General features: G+C 37.2%; 1 protein-coding gene and 1 long non-coding RNA gene across 4 annotated transcripts in view; both read left to right on the forward strand.

The window, feature by feature from the left end:
* The window catches only part of LOC102027163 (zinc finger protein 850-like), a 124,580-nt gene extending 107,674 nt beyond the window's left edge, over positions 1–16,906 (forward strand). The window contains 8 exon segments of the mRNA XM_005399890.2: positions 1,245–1,484; positions 1,619–1,791; positions 2,774–2,943; positions 8,208–8,269; positions 11,195–11,284; positions 15,213–16,537; positions 16,539–16,673; positions 16,675–16,906. Coding sequence (XP_005399947.2) covers positions 1,245–1,484; positions 1,619–1,791; positions 2,774–2,943; positions 8,208–8,269; positions 11,195–11,284; positions 15,213–16,537; positions 16,539–16,673; positions 16,675–16,741 — 2,262 coding nt within the window. The 3' untranslated portion in view covers positions 16,742–16,906.
* LOC106150211 lies at positions 847–11,537 on the forward strand. Of its 3 annotated transcripts, XR_001236879.1 has the most exons (4): positions 847–1,791; positions 3,043–3,125; positions 8,322–8,477; positions 11,498–11,535. It is a non-coding gene; the product is annotated as an uncharacterized LOC106150211 (long non-coding RNA). The 3 variants fall into 3 exon arrangements; XR_001236878.1 differs by lacking the exon at positions 8,322–8,477 and having other exon boundaries at positions 11,498–11,537; XR_001236877.1 differs by lacking the exon at positions 11,498–11,535 and having other exon boundaries at positions 8,322–8,874.
* Positions 16,907–17,479: the final 573 nt, after the last annotated feature.

Here is a 17,479-nt window from a genome sequence, read left to right on the forward strand (position 1 = left end):
TGTACCCTGGGGAGGAATGGCGGTGGGTATGAGGAAAATAAAGACAAGAGACAAGAGCTGGGTCAGGTGGAGGCGATCTCTTGCCTGATAGGTAAGAGGACCTGCACAACAACAGTAGGGGCATTTATTAATACTCTTGCAAAGTTAGTATCAGGAGAGGCAGTGTTGCCTAGTGACTAATGACTGTATTGTCCAGGCAGGATGCTTTTCTCAAGACTGAGGTAGCTTGACTGTTGAGGCCTTCTGGCTCTGTCCTGCCCTCACACACGTAAGACCAATTTCCAGCTTCAGCTGCTCCCAACAGCAGAGTGGCTCTTGAAAGGTGTTACCATACACAATGAGCAAAGTAAATAATCTTTCATATACAATCATATAGCAAAGGGCTTGAGACTATTTGAAGTCTGCATCTCAAAACTGAGCCTATTATACCGTGCATAGTTTCTGAATATTTCAAAAAGGGAAAAGAGACAACACTTTAAAAATGTGAATTACACAGAAATTTATACTGCCAAATGTGGTTATGTTGCTCTAGATCTTCAGCATCACATTCCTATACACCTTCCTCTGAACATTTTTAAATTGTAGCTAATGCTACTGGTTTTATGCGACAATCTCATGTCTGAATGTTTACTGAACCAGTGTTTGGTAAAGAACAGAGAAGGAAAAATGCTTGTAGGGAGGTTCCTGGACACAACCCAAGACATGCACCCCTTAACTAAATATATCTTGTTTAAAAGGAATACTGATTTTGAATATTACTCCACAACGAATGTCTGAATATTAAATTTTATATAAAATACTGTAGATTCATTATCAATTATTTAGCTCACCCCAAAGTAGATCCTTCATGAAGACATAGTTTTATTAATTTTAATTTGAAGAGGAAATGAAACCTAAAAGGGTTCAGATTTTTCCACAGTTACAATTTCAACCACCCATGCAGTGATCCACATTCAGGCAATAACACACACACACTCATAGACTATCTCGCCCCACACAGTCGCTCCGCGCATACACAGTACAATGTTACTGTCGGAACTCCACAAAGCTACACGTAATGTTGATCTTACCGCTCACTCACTCACATCAATCTTACCCGCACACAGCTTCCCTGTCATCCGAACTCCCGCACGGTCTCCCTCACACACTCGCCACTTCCTCTGCCAACTCTCAGTCGTAGGACTGGGCTCGCGGCTGACTCCTTCAGATTCCCCTGGACAATTTGGTCTCTTTCACACGCTCAGGTCCCACAGTTCCGATCGCTCTTCCAGCTCTCCGACACGCTCTGTGGCTGCCAGCCTCACGACAGTGCCCGCACTTTGAGAGTCTGGGAATTTCAAGCAGCTTTCTGGGTTCAGTCAGTACAGTCACGTCGTCCTGGCCACAGCACTTCCAGTGCCACCTTGGCCACGCCTATCAGATCCCCGGAGGTTTTGGACTACATTTCCCAGGAAGCCCCTGCGGCCAGCTGCGTACCTCGAGGCGTTAGCGGCCAAACTGGGAGATGCGCAACCGCTCTAAACTTAGCTTGTACTGAAGACAGGTTACACTGCACAGATTAAGCAGGCGAGGGAGACTTGGTTGACGATTAATGCAGAATTGAGCGTTGTGGTGCAAGCCGGTAATCCAAACACGCGGGAGACTGAAGTGGAGGATCGTGACTGCCTTCACGGCAACCTTGCCAGTGAGTCGAGGCCGGCTTGAGCTACTGAGCGAGGCGCCATCTCAACAACTAAGCAGTGTAACAGTCACCTTTGAATACAATAGTTGCTGGCGAGTTATAGCCAATGGGTAAGGTACGGAGTCAGCGGATGTTAAAGCCGTAGGAGTTTGTGAGTGTGTCTGAAGGGGAGTGTGTCTGAAGAAAGTTTTAGGAGGAGGACACCTAGCCAAAAAGAAGGTTTATGACCTAATCCGTTTGCTCTTTGGAAACCTTGTTCCTTGAGACTTTCGGAAGGTTCTGATGAGTAGCTCCTAGGGAAGCAAGTTTGGCCTCTTCGGGACTCCGTACCGTAGGAATCCAATCGGACTTAAATGTAGGAGTCCGGTACCTTCCTGAACTACACTTCCCAGAGGCCTCTAGGTTCGGCGCTCTCTGAGAATAACCTGTGGGGAAGAACCCGCAGGGTTGGGTATGCAGTCGGAGTGCTTTGTGAGAGCTGGGTTCGACCAGTTCGTAGTAGAGAAGAGAGGGGCTGACTCGACCATAGGAGGCGTAGGTGAGGCGGTTCCGAGCACGTAATCTGGAAACTCCACAGAGTGCAAGTTGGGGGAGCAGGGGGCGAGTCAGGAAGAGAAGGGGAGATTGTGAGGATAGTGTGTATGACCATTATTGTGTGTCTGTCGGATGTGTATGTCCGTATACAGAACCGTTAAAGCGGCAAGGAGGGCTTCATTTGCGGTTATGATCCTGGGTGTGTGAATGGAGTTGGTATGCCTGAGGTGTGTTATTATGTTTGCATTTCTTGGTTGCCCTCCTGTGTGTTTTGACCATTTTCCTAACTGTGTGTGTGTTGGGGGGCATGTGTAGGAAGCCTTAATTGATATTTGTGGCAGTTTCCCTGTGTATGTGATATTGTTGGTGTAGGGTGCCTGTGGATTTGTTGCTTTCACTGTGTCACAAGGTGTATGGCATGTAAGTGTGAGACTTTGGTTGTTGACTATACGGTATGTGTTTTTTTGTACTTGTGTGTTTTTGCGGCCATTTTTGGTTTACTTTTGGGATGCCTGTGACTTTTATGTCCTCTTGGTGTGAGAGAATTTGTGTGGTTAGGTGTCCACATAGTGACTTTGGTGTGGAGCATCTTTGTCCTTTTGTAACTGGAGCCACAGACAACATCTTTCAGTTCAGGGTCAGATTCTGTCCAGAAGTACAGCTCTCCTGCTTTTGGTCGGATGCAGTGATTGAGTACGATGCTGCAGACTTCTCCGACCTCTCTCTGTGTAAGTGGGCTCCAGAGGCCTAGCCAGAGTGACCTCTGAAATGATCGAAAGGGGTCCCAGAAGAGTCTGGTGTTTCCTGATTCCTTCCTCCTTCCTCAGCTCTGCCATGCTTGGACGGAGACCTCCAGAAAGGAGTAAAGAATGGCTGTTGAATTGAACATCATCCATAAAACATCTCCAAGGTAGCTTGTCATTTCCTTTTGTCCCCTTTATCTTTGTCAGGACATGACTTACTTTCCTTTTCTTGAAAATTTTTGCCCTGATTTTTGTAGCTTCCCTTTTTAGGAACTGTAGAAGCTCCAGACTCCCGCTCCTCACCCCTCCCCGACTTGAGTGGCTCTTATTGTCAAGTGGTTTTATTTTTCTTTATCCTGTCTGTTTAAAAAATACAATTTTTCTGATTATTAAAGTGAAAATGATCATTTAAAATAATTTCAAGAATACAGACATCCTAAGCAGGAGATGTAGCTCAGTGGTAGAGCACTTCCCTACCATATGTGAAGCAATCAATCCCTAGTGCCAGGGGGAAAAGACATAGTACATAAATCCCTAAAGAAGGAAACAAATTTTCTATTACAACTAATGCTAACTTTTTAATATTTCCTTTTCAGTATATTGTATGTTCATATAAAATATATTTTTTTAAAAACTGAATTTGTATAGAATTTGCCATGCAACATACCCTACATTTTTTCATAGAATTATATTTAAGTATTTTTCCACAAAGTTTACTTTTGAAAATATTTTTAGAGATGCATAATATTTATTTGAGTGTTTATTTTCTTCCAAATTAAATACAGAAATGGCATAAAACATCCATTTGTGTAGTTTAACAAATAATTATAAAGATCCAAGTGAAGAGTAACTAGATCAAGAAATATACCCTTGGCATTATGATATTTTAATTTTTGCCAACTTGGTGTGTATCTAAAATTATTATGTTTAATTTATATTTCTTCTATTATTAGTGAAGTTGAGTACCAGTTCTTGGACATTAGAATATCCTCCTTCCTAAAATGCTTCTTCAAGGGCTAGGGATTTAGCTCAGCGGCACAGCGCCTGCCTAGCAAGCACAACATCGTGAGTTCGATTCCCAGTACCAGAAAAACAAACAAACAAACAAACAAAAATGCTTCTTCAGATATTTTTCCAATTTTTATTTGGGTTGTTTTTTCTGACTTACAGCAGTTTATGTATACGCATAAATATTTATGTAGATACATGTAAATGTATGCATGCATGTTTTATGTATTAGTGTTTTTCAGTTATATGTGTGACAAATACTTTTTCCTTCTCTGGGTCAAATTTTCACTACTGTCTTTTGTTGAAGTTCTGAATTTTAATGTAATGAAATCTTTTCCTCTGATTAGCACTTAAGAAATTTTCTTCTACCTTGAGATAACACGGACTTTCTTTTATGTTTGCTTCTAAAAGCTTTCTAGTTTCTGTTTTTAACATTTAGGTCTTTACACCATCTGAAATTGGTTTCTGTAGGGTAAGATTCTATTTCATTTTTTTCTTTGTCTGTACCCACTTTTCATAGTATCAGTTATTAAAAATGAGATCTTTTCTGCACTGATATGCAGTGCTACTTTAATTAAAATCCAGGTGATTTTATATATATACACAGTCTGCAAACAAATGTGTACACACTTCAGGAAAAAGAAAACTTGTATAAATATTTTAATACTAAATTTACTGAGACATCATGAGATTAATACATGTTACCTTTGGCCTCTACAATTACAGGAGGTGCTCAAAGTGGCCACTAGCTTCCAGATATTTATTAGTACAGCAAACTGTTGCTTGAGTAACCTTGGTCATTGAGATTGCTGTAGATACATTTTCAATTTCTTCTCTAACGACTGGAGTAAGGGTTTTCTGTGATTCATGACATTTTCTAGGGTCCCCCATATGAGGGTAACACTATCTTTTGAAAAAACATCACACTGTAACATGCATTTTTTATTTTTGGTACCAGGAATCAAACTCACAACCTCACACTTGCCAGGCAAGCGCTCTGCCACTGAGCTAAATCCCCAGCAACATGCATATTTTTAAATGCTATATTCTGTTCCATTGGTCTGTTTGTATCTCCTTGAAGTAATATCATATTCTGTTGTTCACTGTAACTTTATACAGTACTTGGAACAAGTCTTTTCACCCTCTTGTTCCTCAAGAATGCCTTGGATGTTCATATTCCTTTGCTTTTCCATAGAAATTTTTGAATTAGCTTGATTCCACTGAAATGTCTCTTGGGGTTTTGACTGTATATTTGGGTAGAAATTTGAGGACTCTTCTAGTACTATGAACTTCTAAATTGATAGAGGTCTTCTTAATGTTTCTCCACAAGGTAGTGCTTATTTTCTATAAATAGGTCTAGACAGCTAGGAATGAGAGAATCTATTTTACAGTGTATCTCTTTTTTGTTGACTGTCAGGAATCCAAACACTTCAGATAATGACCAATCATAGTAAAAATTGTACCCTGAGTTTTTTATATTAAGTATTATGGTGAGTTTTTCTCTTCTATCCCATCCATCTCCTACATTAAAATCAGACATATTATACTGGAATGGTTGTATACTATCTTGAACAGCTAGATTGTAGGAGAAAACACTGTACAATTCCCCTGTGTGGGTCCACCAGAACATGAATTCCATTAACATGCCTCAGATTGTTTCCCCAGAGCACTAACTTAAGCCTGGGTTTGAATGGAAACATGGTTTAGTTTCCCTCATTATCCTTATGCTCCAAAGTGTTGGACTTTTGACCTAACTGCTTACTGGTTAACTCTGAAAAGATAAAACTGGATGAATGATTCTTTCAACATAGTATCCTTCCACCCTTATCTTCTTCAGTTCTTTATGAATGACTTTTAAATTTTCTCATATTGTTAGCCTCCTCGCATACATTTTGAAAAATGAAAGACATGAGAATTATAGATTTAAATACAGGTATACATATTTATTGTCTAGTACTTTTATTTTAATAAGATTTTATCCAGTTAAGTCTCTTTTCTAAGATACCTTTTACTTTCCTCCCTCTATTACATTTTGGCTTTACTCTTTCCTCTCTACCCACTGCTTAGCCCACTATCCTCTGTCCAGCAGTTCCTGCTTCTAGAACTTCTTTTTTGCCTGTAGAACTTTGCTGTCTTTGCTGTCTGAACTTAATCTTTTATTTCAAATATTGCCTCATGGGAAAAAATTAATAAATGATCTCTCAGATTATTTTATCCACACTCATCGTCATGAAATGTGGTATAAAGAGCCCAGGCTCTAGTGTAAAAAAAAATGTTGCTTTTAACCTAAGCTCTACCATGTGTGAGTTCTTTTACTAGTGAAAGAGATAACTTTGTCTCAGTGTTGTTGAAATTGAAATAATATATGTGTAGACCACTTTGTACACATCAGTTATTTGAAAAATATTATCTGCTTTTCTACTTTACTTCTTATTCTTGGGACCTTTATAGCAAGTATAAAGAATTTGATTAAAGGCTGGAGATTTAGCTCAGCGGCACAGCACCTGCCCAGCGAGCGCAAGCTCATGAGTTCGATCCCCAGTACTGGAAAAAAAAAAAAAAAAGAATTTGACTAAAGGCCTTTGTTTTTTTACATAGGATCCAAGTTTTGCTCCCTAACTGAAGGATAAAGAACTTTAGAACCAGGATTGTGTTTTTTATTTTGTTATATACATAACTTTTAAATCCATGTGAAATTTGTTTTCTTTTGTATTAGGGATCTAAACTCATTTTTTTTTTCATTTACCTAACATTATGCTAATACAATTTCCAAATAATTTATTTCCTTTCCTTTGTGCTGCCTACTTGATATATTATTGAAATCATTTGCTTTATATTTTAATTTTCTTCAGTTCTTTGATTTGTGCTTTACCAAGCACAAATTTGATTGTACTTTTACCAAGTTTGTACCTTTGATTGTACCTTTACCAAGTTTATATTTCTTTGGTTTTGAAATCTTTTAGTGCCTGATGAAATAGATCATTTCTTTTTGCAGATTGTTGTATTCTTTATTCCTTTTATCACAAAAAGAACTTGAAACAATTTTTATATTCTATTTTTATCTTAGTTCTTTCCTTTTCTATATTCTTTTTGTTGTTGCAATATTGAATTCAAATTGTTTTTATTTTTATTTTTTATTTTTTGGTACCAAGAATTGATCTCAGGGCCTTGTGCTTACCAGGTAGGAACTGTGCCACTGAGCTACATCCCTGATCATTTAATTTTTTGTAAGAATTTAATTCTGTTAATTATTCTTTTATATGACGTCTTCCAGTCTCCTTTTAAACTCATTTCTAGGTACTTTGTATTTCCATTTGCTGCTTCCACTGCCCAGAGTACTAGGATTACTGAAATGTGCCACCACACCCAGCAAGGCATGTACTTTATTTAGTTGGCACTCCATCACAGTCAATCACAGGTGGATTCATTGCAATTTTACTGCATACCATGAATTTCTAGTACCCTAAGTCCCAGTAGATGTAACTCCACAATGTCAAGCCCAAAGGATTAAGAAGAACAGAACAGCTCAGTGCAGCAGAGATTCAAGGGATATGTAAAAGGTGTATCCAAAACTCATCCTAAAATTCCATTTTAACAGGCATATTTCCTGGGACTGCTGCAGGTACCAGTTATTTTATAGTCAATATTTAATCAAGAGACAGAAAACATAGTAATTTCAACTAAGAAAGTTTAGCATAAAGTTTTTAACTATAATAGACTGCAGTAACTATAGCAAATTCCACTGATACAGCAGCACAACAGGAACAGGACCTAGATGAGGCAAGTGAAGCAGCTAGAACTCAAAATTTAAGTAGGTGCTCACTTTCTAATGCCAGAACTGGGCCCTTAGCAGTTAGGGCCCTGAGAAAGAGTGTCTTGCTAAGAATGAAGAACCTAGGACACAAAATTTGAAGCATTTACTCTGAGTCATGGAAGTTTAGAGCTATTGTAGATTGGCTACAACAGATGATGAAAACTCTAAATTCCATGGGAATAACAGACCTAAGAGTACCCACTGCTTCTGAGGGCTGGGATATAGCACCCAAGAAGAAGGCTGTCCTAGGACTAAGACCCAGATACTTTTGGAGAGGGCATAACTGTGGTTCACTGCATAGCAGAGTAATGCTATAGTGGAGGTTTAGAAGTAACGCTAGGCAATCAGATACCTAAGGTACAAAACTCTCAGATGTCAGCTCTATATTCCATGACTGAGAGTAAATGCTTCAAATTTTGTGTCGTAGGTTCTTCATTCTTAACAAGACACTCTCGCTCAGGGCACTATGTGCAGTTCTGGCATTGGAAAGTTAGTGCCTACTTAACGTTTGAGCTCTCTCTGCTTCACTTGCCTCATCTAGGTCCTGTTCCTGTTGTGTTGCTGTACCAGTGGAATTTGCTGGAAATCTGCCTTCTAGAATTTCTTAGAAATCTACCCTCCAAGTATCTTATCAGAAGCATTTGCTACAAAACTGCCAGAAGAAGCAGCTAGGTGCTGGTGCTGCAGCCATCATAAGGTTTAAAATATGCAATATTGCTAATACCTCAAAGCCTTCTGCATGTTCAAACCAGTTAGTGTCTTTCACTTATCCCTAAGGTGTAACCATGAAGCAGGCTTTTGTAAAAATCATTTTTCTATTACAAATTTTTCATCAACATTATGTGACTCCCTAAAGAATATTTTAGTTTTGCCTGCTTTGAACTTCACATAAATTTGTTCATGAAGTATGTGTTCTTTTATTGGCTTTTGTTCAACATTCTTTTGATGAATAGTTTAGATGTTTTAAATTTTTCACTGCTGTGTACTTTTCATTTCATAACTATTATGATTATATCACAGAGTATTTTATTCATATAGATTTGCAGAAATTGGATTTTTAGTCTTCACTTTTTAATAAAAAGTACTGATACACACATTCGAGTACATTGTTTTCCTAGGAGTGGAATTGGTGTGTCTATAAGGAATGTTGATGTTAACCTGAAGTATGTCAAACTCTTTCAAAGTGAATGTGTACATTTCTACTTCCAATAGTATACGTTTTCTTATTCTTTGTACCTTTGTGAACAGTTAGAATCATCATTCTTTACATCTATCTGGTATATTAAGTGATATCTCATTATGATTGTGACATGCATTGTCACAATTATCAGCAAAACTGAACATCCTTCCATTCAAGTTATCTTTGGCTCCCTTTTCTTTTTAAAAAATTTATTTAGTAAGTTTAACATAATATACAATGAACCACTTTAAAGTATACCACACAGAGGACATGATAGCATACAACTACAATTTCAATACTCCAGGAAACTGAAGCAGGAAGATGGCAAGTTCAAGCCCAGGCTGGGCAAATCAGCAATTTAACAAGACCCTGTATCATAATTAAAAGGGGGTGGTGGTAGAGATGTAGCTCAGTTTGAAAGCCCTGGGTTCAGTATCCAGTACTTCAGATAGGTAAATCAATAAATGAATACATAAATAAAGTATAATTTAGTGGCATTTAATGTATTCAGAATGTTGTACAACCATCAGCCCTCTTATTTTAAAAGGTTTCCATATGGACAAAAAATACCTGTCCCCATTTAAAGTACAAAGCATTTAACTATAATGAATTCAAATTCATGTATTTTTTCCATTGCTTGTACATTGAGTGTCAAATCTAAGAATTGTTGCCAAATGCCAGGTCATAAAGATTTACAAATCCTTATATTTTCTTGAAAGAGCTTATAATTTACTTCTTCTGTTTTAGGTTGTAATCCATGTTTATTTGGGGTCAGGTAGAGGTCTGAAATTCCATATGAATTTGAGGACTGGGCAGTATCAATTCTCCAAGTAGTGAAAATTTGATAGAGGTTACATTGAATCAAAAGATCACTTTGGGGAGCATTGCCATACTAACAGTACATATTAAGTTTTTCAGTCCATGAACATGGGATGTTACTATGTTTCAGTACCTAGTGTAATTTAATTCTGGTGCCAACTATCCAGAATTACTGTAAGACCACATGGTTTTAAGTGTCCACGTGGTTCCCAACAAATCTGCCTGTACTTCTGACCAAGTGGCTGCCGATCACTTAGTAATTTAGGAGAATGAGTTATAGAACTCTAGACAGCAATGTATTTAAAATTGTTGTATTGTAACAGATGAGGATACTGATCAAAAGCAGTCAAATGAAAAGACACAGAGCAGGGTCTGGAGAGGATCCAAACACAGCTTTTATGCATTTCCCTGTGAAGTTAGAGCATGACACCCTCTTAGCATATCAGTATGTCCCCTGAGCTTCAGGATCTAGAATTTTTATTGGAGATTGATTATATAGGCATAATTGGTTAATAATTGGCCACATTCAAGTCAATATCCACTGTACTTCTCAGTGATTAGGCTAGCTCATAGTCATTCTGATAACTACTACCCTAATTCTGAAACTATCTCAGATTCCACTCTGCATCATCTCAACATAAAGTCAGGGATGATCTAACAACAAAGACATTTCTGTCACTTGGGAGATTCTAAGAATTGTGGAAGCTCTGAATGAGGAACCAGCTCTAGGAACCTGGGAAAAGGACATGGCACTTACCATGTACCAGGTGTTTTCCTGTCTATTTAATGACATCCTTTTATCTGGGATCATTTAGTTTTTTATTAATCTGAGAAATATCTTTATATTTTAGATATTAGTTTTGGGCAGTAATTTTATAAGTATCTTCTGTGACTAACTTCCTTATAATGGATTGTATTCATAATTGAGCTAGGAATCACGGTTACATTGTTCAATTTCATTTTTTATGTAATTAACATAACCTTTTTTCAAAAAAGGGACAGTGGCCCTTGGAAATCACATTCAAAGTCTGTTAGAATATCTTTTTTTCATATGTTCTGTCAGTAAATCACATTCAAAGTCTGTTTGAATATCTTTTTTTCATATGTTCTGTCAGTTTCCTGTGTTTGGAGATAGCCCTCCTATAATTCTTTGTTTTCTCTGGCAACTGCTATTTCCAAATATTATTCTAAAATTTGCCTTGTTGTTATTTTCTGGATTCCATGCCTTTCTGTTTACCTATTGCTTGGTTTACAGAGAGAATGAGAATATGAATGTGTGTGTGTGTGTGTGTGTGTGTGTGTGTGTGTGTGTGTGTGTGTTGTGGTGGGGATCTAATTCATGGCCTCCTGCATGCTAGGCAACTGTTCAAACACTGAACTACATCCTTATCCCTTATTCCCCCTTCTCTATAAAGGTTGCATATAGGAAGCATACAGGAGAGTTAGACTTTGTGGGTTCTAGAGTATATGAAAAGAACTTTTACAATGGTTACGTGGGTTCTTTGGTAGGATATACAGTTATACTTCGAAAGTGTGTTCCCTCAGAAGTTTGAATTTCTGAGTTCTTGTAGTTTTGTTCTGAACTCCAAATCCATTTTCACTCCTGGTTTTTTGTTTATCCTCCATTTTTGCCTTTAAAACCTGTTAGGGGCTTTCCTTTGACCCCACCATTCTAGAACCTAATGAAAGTAAATCTCTCTTTTTTTTCTTTTTTGCAGTACTCTGGATTGAACTCGAGGCCTTCACACTGAGCTACATCTCAAGCCCTTTTTTTTTTAATTTTGAGGGAAAGTCTCACTAAGTTGTCCAGGCTGGACTCAAACTTGTTATCCTCCTGCTTGATCTTTCCAGAGAGCTGAGGTTATAGGTGTGCACCACTAAACCTGGCAAGAAAATATATTTTAATGTAAATAATTTTTATTCCATATGCTAAGTATCAAATGGACCCAGTAAGTGTAGTGATTCTTTCCTTGAGTTCTGGAAAATGTGCTTCGATGTTACTTTTAGAACAAATATTTTGTTTTCTTTGAAAAATTTCAAACCATGCAGAAAAATTAAAAGAAAATTCCAGGTACTTTGGAGTAGCCTTGTCTTCGTTTATTTGGGCCATTTTAATAAAATGTCATAAACTGGGTAGCTTATAAACAACAGAAATTAATTTCTTCTAGTTTTAGAGGCTAGAAAGTCCACAATTAAGATGTCAGCAAATTCAGTATCCAGTGAAGACCTGTTTTCGAATCCATAGGTTACTTTCTCCCCATGTTGTCACATCATATAAGGGATGGGACAGCTCTCTGGGGCTTCTTTCACAAGGGCTCTGATCCCATCCATGAGGAGTCTTGGCTTGTGACTTGATAAGTTTCCACTGGCCGCATATCCTAATGCTATCACATTAATGATGAGGTTTCAATATTTAGGGGCTTTCAATATTTAGAGGAACACAAACATTCAGACTGTAGCACCTGTGATCTAAATTGAGAGACTGTCAAAATTCTGGCACATTGCTTTATATATCTAAATACACAGAAACATTTTACCCCTTAATCATTTCAAATTGAGTTGGGAATATCTTGACATCTTACCCTCAATACTTTCAACATGTTCCACACTGGCTTGAACTATTGATCATTCTAATGGATCTAACCACTATTATTGGTCTTTTTACTAAGAAAATTAGTAGAAAGCTACCGAGTGGGACAGTGATGCATGTACCATTGGTGCTTTAGGCCACCGGGCAGCATGACATACGAATTATGGCCCCATCATGAATGTGTTAAAACATATCTCCTAAGTATTAAGAACATATTTCAGACTGGGGATATAGCTCAGAAGTAGGGGCCATTGCTGAGAATATGCATGGACCTGGGATTCTATCCCCATCACCACAAGGAAAAGGAAAAACAAAACATATTTTAAACCTAGGAACATTAACATATGTTAGTGTTTTTTAATCTGGAATAGCCCCTAGTTTTTTGTGTTATCTGACCTGGACTTTGTTGAACAATCCAAGATAGTTGTTCCATACAATAACCTCAGTTTATCTAATGGCATTCTCGTGGATAGGAGGCTGAGATTCAGATTAAGTATTTTTAGCAAATGTACCACATAAGTGACTTATTGCATTACATCAGGAGGTATATAATGTCATGTTGTCCTGCTATTGGTGAGGCCAAGTTTTGTCACTTATGGTAATAGTAGTTCCAAATCTTTCCAGTATAAAGGAAATTTGGAATTGTGATCTATCCCCAGGCTACCGGTGTGCCATAAAATGCTCTTTTGTGCTTTTGGGCAGGGTCAGGAAACCACAGTCCCCATCAACCAAATGACCACAAGGAAAAAACAATGGATATTCTTCACCTACAGTTTGTACAGTGTTGTACCATAGGTTAGGTATATTAAGTATATCGTAACTCATCAGGACATACCTGGATCATAAGTTATAGAGCTTAAATACTTAAATACGGATGTATGCATGTGTATGATATATATTTTTTTAAGTTTAAATTTTTTTTTTGGTAGTACTCGGGATTCAACTGAGAGTCTTGACACTGAGCTACATCCCCAGCTGTTTTTATTTATTTAGTTTATTTTGAGATAGGATCTTGTTTGATAAATTGCCAGGGCTGAGCTCAACTTGAATTTGTAATCCTCCTGCTTCAGCCTCCTAGATTGATGATGTGTATAATGCCTCGCTTTAAGTTACTTTTAAAACTTTTTTAAAACTCCTGGGCTAGGGATGTGATGTAGCTCAGTAGTAAAACCTTGCTAGGATGACTTGGGGGAAATAAAGATTCTCTTAGATGTAGAACTTCCTTCTGAGCTTCTAATTTTCTTTCTTGCTTTCCATTTCTTCATTCTATTTAATGTGTTCATAGAAATTTTTCCTGTTTTGTTTTTGGTTTCATTAAGTTACCTAGACTGGACTCAAACTTGCAATCCTGCTATCTTAGCTTCTCAGGGTCCTGGGACTACATGCATGTGCCACCATACCCAACTATGATTGTTTACTTATCCATTCATCCATTAATGTATACTTAGGTTTCCATAAACTTCATGTCTTGGCTGCTGTGAATAATACCACATTGAACATTTGAGTGCACATATATGTACAAGTGGGTGATCTATTTGTATTTTACTATAGGCACTAAGAAGTCTATGTAACTGTGTATATAGTAATTTGTAGAATTTCATAGGTAATCAGTGTCCCCACTTCATGAGCCTTTCTGGGTTTGGGGGGCATAAATTATCTGCTGAGTTTTTCTTGCTTTTGGTTTAGGTTTCCTTTTCTTTGGTTTGTTAAGGTAGTCATTATTCATCTTTATGTTTCTAGCTTCTGATTTTTTATGCCATTTACTCTTTAATTCTCTGACTTGGTGGGCTTGTTCCTTTCTAACAATTCTTTTTCATTCTTTTTAGTGAAGTGTCAGAAAGGGTGGGGATAATTACATGCAGTCTTCCTCTTTCTAGAGAAATCTGTTTTCAGAAATTTATCTGTAGCCAGGTGTGACGGTACACACCAGTAATCACAGCACTAGGGGAGATGGAGACAGAGGATTGCAAGTTAGAGTCATGCCTGGGCAATTTAGAAAGACCGTGTCTCAAAATAAAAACATAGCCAGGCATGGGAGCACATGCATGTGATCCCAGAACTCTGGAAGCTGAGCCAGGAGGATACAAGTTTGAGCCCAGCCTCTGCAATTTAGTGACTGAGACACAGTCAAAAAATTTAAAAGGGCTGGGAATGTAGCTTATTGCAAGGTTCTGGGTTCCACTCCCATTATAGAAAGAAGAAAAGAAATGAAGAGGAAGGAGTTACTAAAGTTATTAAAAATAATCAGGGTAACCTCATGGATTTCCCAGGCAAATGTTACTTTCTTTATCCTCACCACAGAGGAATCTTCCACCCCCGTTGTTCACTCCCTTCTCATTCAGTACATTAGTCTTTCATCTGCTACATCTGTAGTACTTTTTAATTTCTTTCAGTCTGTGTGCAAATAATGTTTGCTACTTGACAAGCTATTCCTGATTGCTGAATAATGAGTATGATAATTATTCTCATTTATAAGTGTATATGACACTAGATTCATTATATAAATAAAAAGCTAGAATTGGGTTAGTATATTTTTGTATTTATCAAGCTCCCCAAATCTTCAGGGAATTTTTTTCTAAGTGACTATTTAGGAACAATTGGTTTAATCTGTTTTTTTTTTTTAATGTCTCCTTTACATTTCAGTGTGACCTTTTCCCATTCATTTTGCTTTCTTGATCTATTTTTCAAAATGGCCAACCATATTTGAGAACTATATGTTATTCACTTTTTATGACAATTAATTTCAGTTAAGTCTTTCATCTCTATTGTAACAGTTTCATTTCTCCCAGAACACAAAAATGTGAATATTTACTTTTATATTTTCTTTCAGACTGTGAATCAAGGTTGAGACCAAGAAATTATTTCTGAAAAAGGATATTTATGGAATAGAATCATCCTGATGGGAGATAATGGAAAGACTTACAAAACACAGCATTGAGTGTTCAAGTTTCAGAGGTGATTGGGAATGGAAAAGCCAGTTTGAGAGAAAACAGGGATCTCAGGAAGGACATTTCAGTCATATGATATTTACTCCTGAAGACATGCCCACTTTTAGTGCCCAGCATCAGACAGTTCACACTGATGAGAAACTCCTTGAATGTAAGGAATGTGGGAAGGATTTTAGTTTTGTATCAGTCCTTATACGACATCAGCAAATTCATACTGGTGAGAAACCTTATGAGTGTAAAGAATGTGGCAAGGCCTTTGGTAGTGGCGCAAACCTTGCATACCATCAGAGAATTCACACTGGTGAAAAACCTTATGAATGTAAGGAATGTGGAAAGGCCTTCGGTAGTGGCTCAAACCTTACTCACCACCAAAGAATTCATACCGGCGAGAAACCATATGAATGTAAGGAATGTGGGAAAGCCTTTAGTTTTGGATCAGGTCTTATTCGACACCAGATAATTCATAGTGGTGAAAAGCCTTATGAGTGTAAGGAATGTGGGAAGTCCTTTAGTTTTGAATCAGCGCTTACTCGGCATCACAGAATTCACACAGGTGAGAAACCTTATAAATGTAAAGATTGTGGGAAAGCCTTTGGCAGTGGTTCAAACCTTACTCAACATCGAAGAATTCATACTGGTGAGAAACCTTATGAATGTAAAGCATGTGGAATGGCATTTAGTAGTGGTTCAGCCCTTAATCGGCATCAGAGAATTCATACAGGTGAGAAACCATATATATGTATTGAATGTGGAAAGGCCTTCAGTTTTGGATCAGCCCTTACTCGACATCAAAGAATTCACACTGGTGAGAAACCTTACATATGTAAGGAATGTGGGAAAGCTTTTAATAGTGGCTCAGATCTCACTCAACATCAGAGAATTCACACTGGTGAGAAACCCTATGAGTGTAAGGAATGTGAGAAAGCCTTTAGAAGTGGCTCAAAACTTATTCAGCATCAAAGAATGCACACTGGGGAGAAACCTTATGAATGTAAGGAATGTGGCAAGGCATTTAGTAGTGGCTCAGATCTTACTCAACATCAGCGAATTCATACTGGTGAGAAACCATATGAATGTAGAGAATGTGGGAAGGCCTTTAGTAGTGGATCGAAACTTATTCAACACCAGCTAGTTCATTCTGGTGAAAAACCCTACGAATGTAAAAAATGTCAAAAGTCCTTTAGTAGTGTTTCTGCTCTTAATAGGCACCAGAGAATACACTGGTAAGAAATCTTATGAATGTAAGGAATATGGGAAGGCTTTTCCTAGTGACTGGAATGTTATTCAACATCAACATCAGAGATATCACACTAGTGAGAAACCTTATGAATGTAAGGATTATGGGAAACTTTGGGGAGGGGTTGATCTTCAGAAACAAGAAAAGTCACAAAGGTGAGAAGTTTAATGAACTAGAAATTCTGTGAAATGAAGTGATACAGGAAGAACTTTCAACACGTGACACAGAAAATTAATAGTGGTAAAAATCTTTACAAATATAATTAAGGCACACAAGACTTATGCTTCAGAGGTTAGCCTAAGAGAATTAATGTAGGGAAAAAACTACCTTGAATAAAATATATATTGGAAGATCTTTGTCTACGTTTATTTCTTTATGAATTTCAGAAGGTTCAAAATAAATGTTAAAAATGGAAAAAAGTTTATTGTATTTTACCTTTATTTAAAAATTGAAAGAAGCATTTTTGGCTAAACTTGTGACTTTCATTTTTTAAAATATATTTATGTGTATTTGTTGAGACACGGTCTCATTATGTAGTCCTGGCCTTAAACTCACTATGTTACCCAGGCTGGCCTTGAACTCCCAGTCCTCCTGTGTCAGCTTCCCAATATGTATTATACAGAATTAAAATCCATCACAAAATGACTTTATTTATTGAAAATCTAAATTTATCTTTTTCCCTCTCTCAATTCTCTTCCTAACACCATTTATTCAATAACTAATTTTATGTTGTTTTTTATTGACTTTTTTGTTATATTTTTATTTATATAAATTTTGTATATCATCAGTGTTTTTTTTAAAAAAACTTGTGTACATGTATTTGTGTCTCACTTTGTTTATGTTAGGTAACTGTTACTTTTAAATATTTTTTAATATCTGATGGATCTGTACGTTTATTTTGGAGAATTTTTTCTTTTAACAGAAA

The sequence above is a fragment of the Chinchilla lanigera genome, unplaced genomic scaffold, assembly GCF_000276665.1.
Source record: "Chinchilla lanigera isolate Chin_1 unplaced genomic scaffold, ChiLan1.0 scaffold00067, whole genome shotgun sequence".
Classification (NCBI taxonomy): Eukaryota; Metazoa; Chordata; class Mammalia; order Rodentia; family Chinchillidae; genus Chinchilla; species Chinchilla lanigera.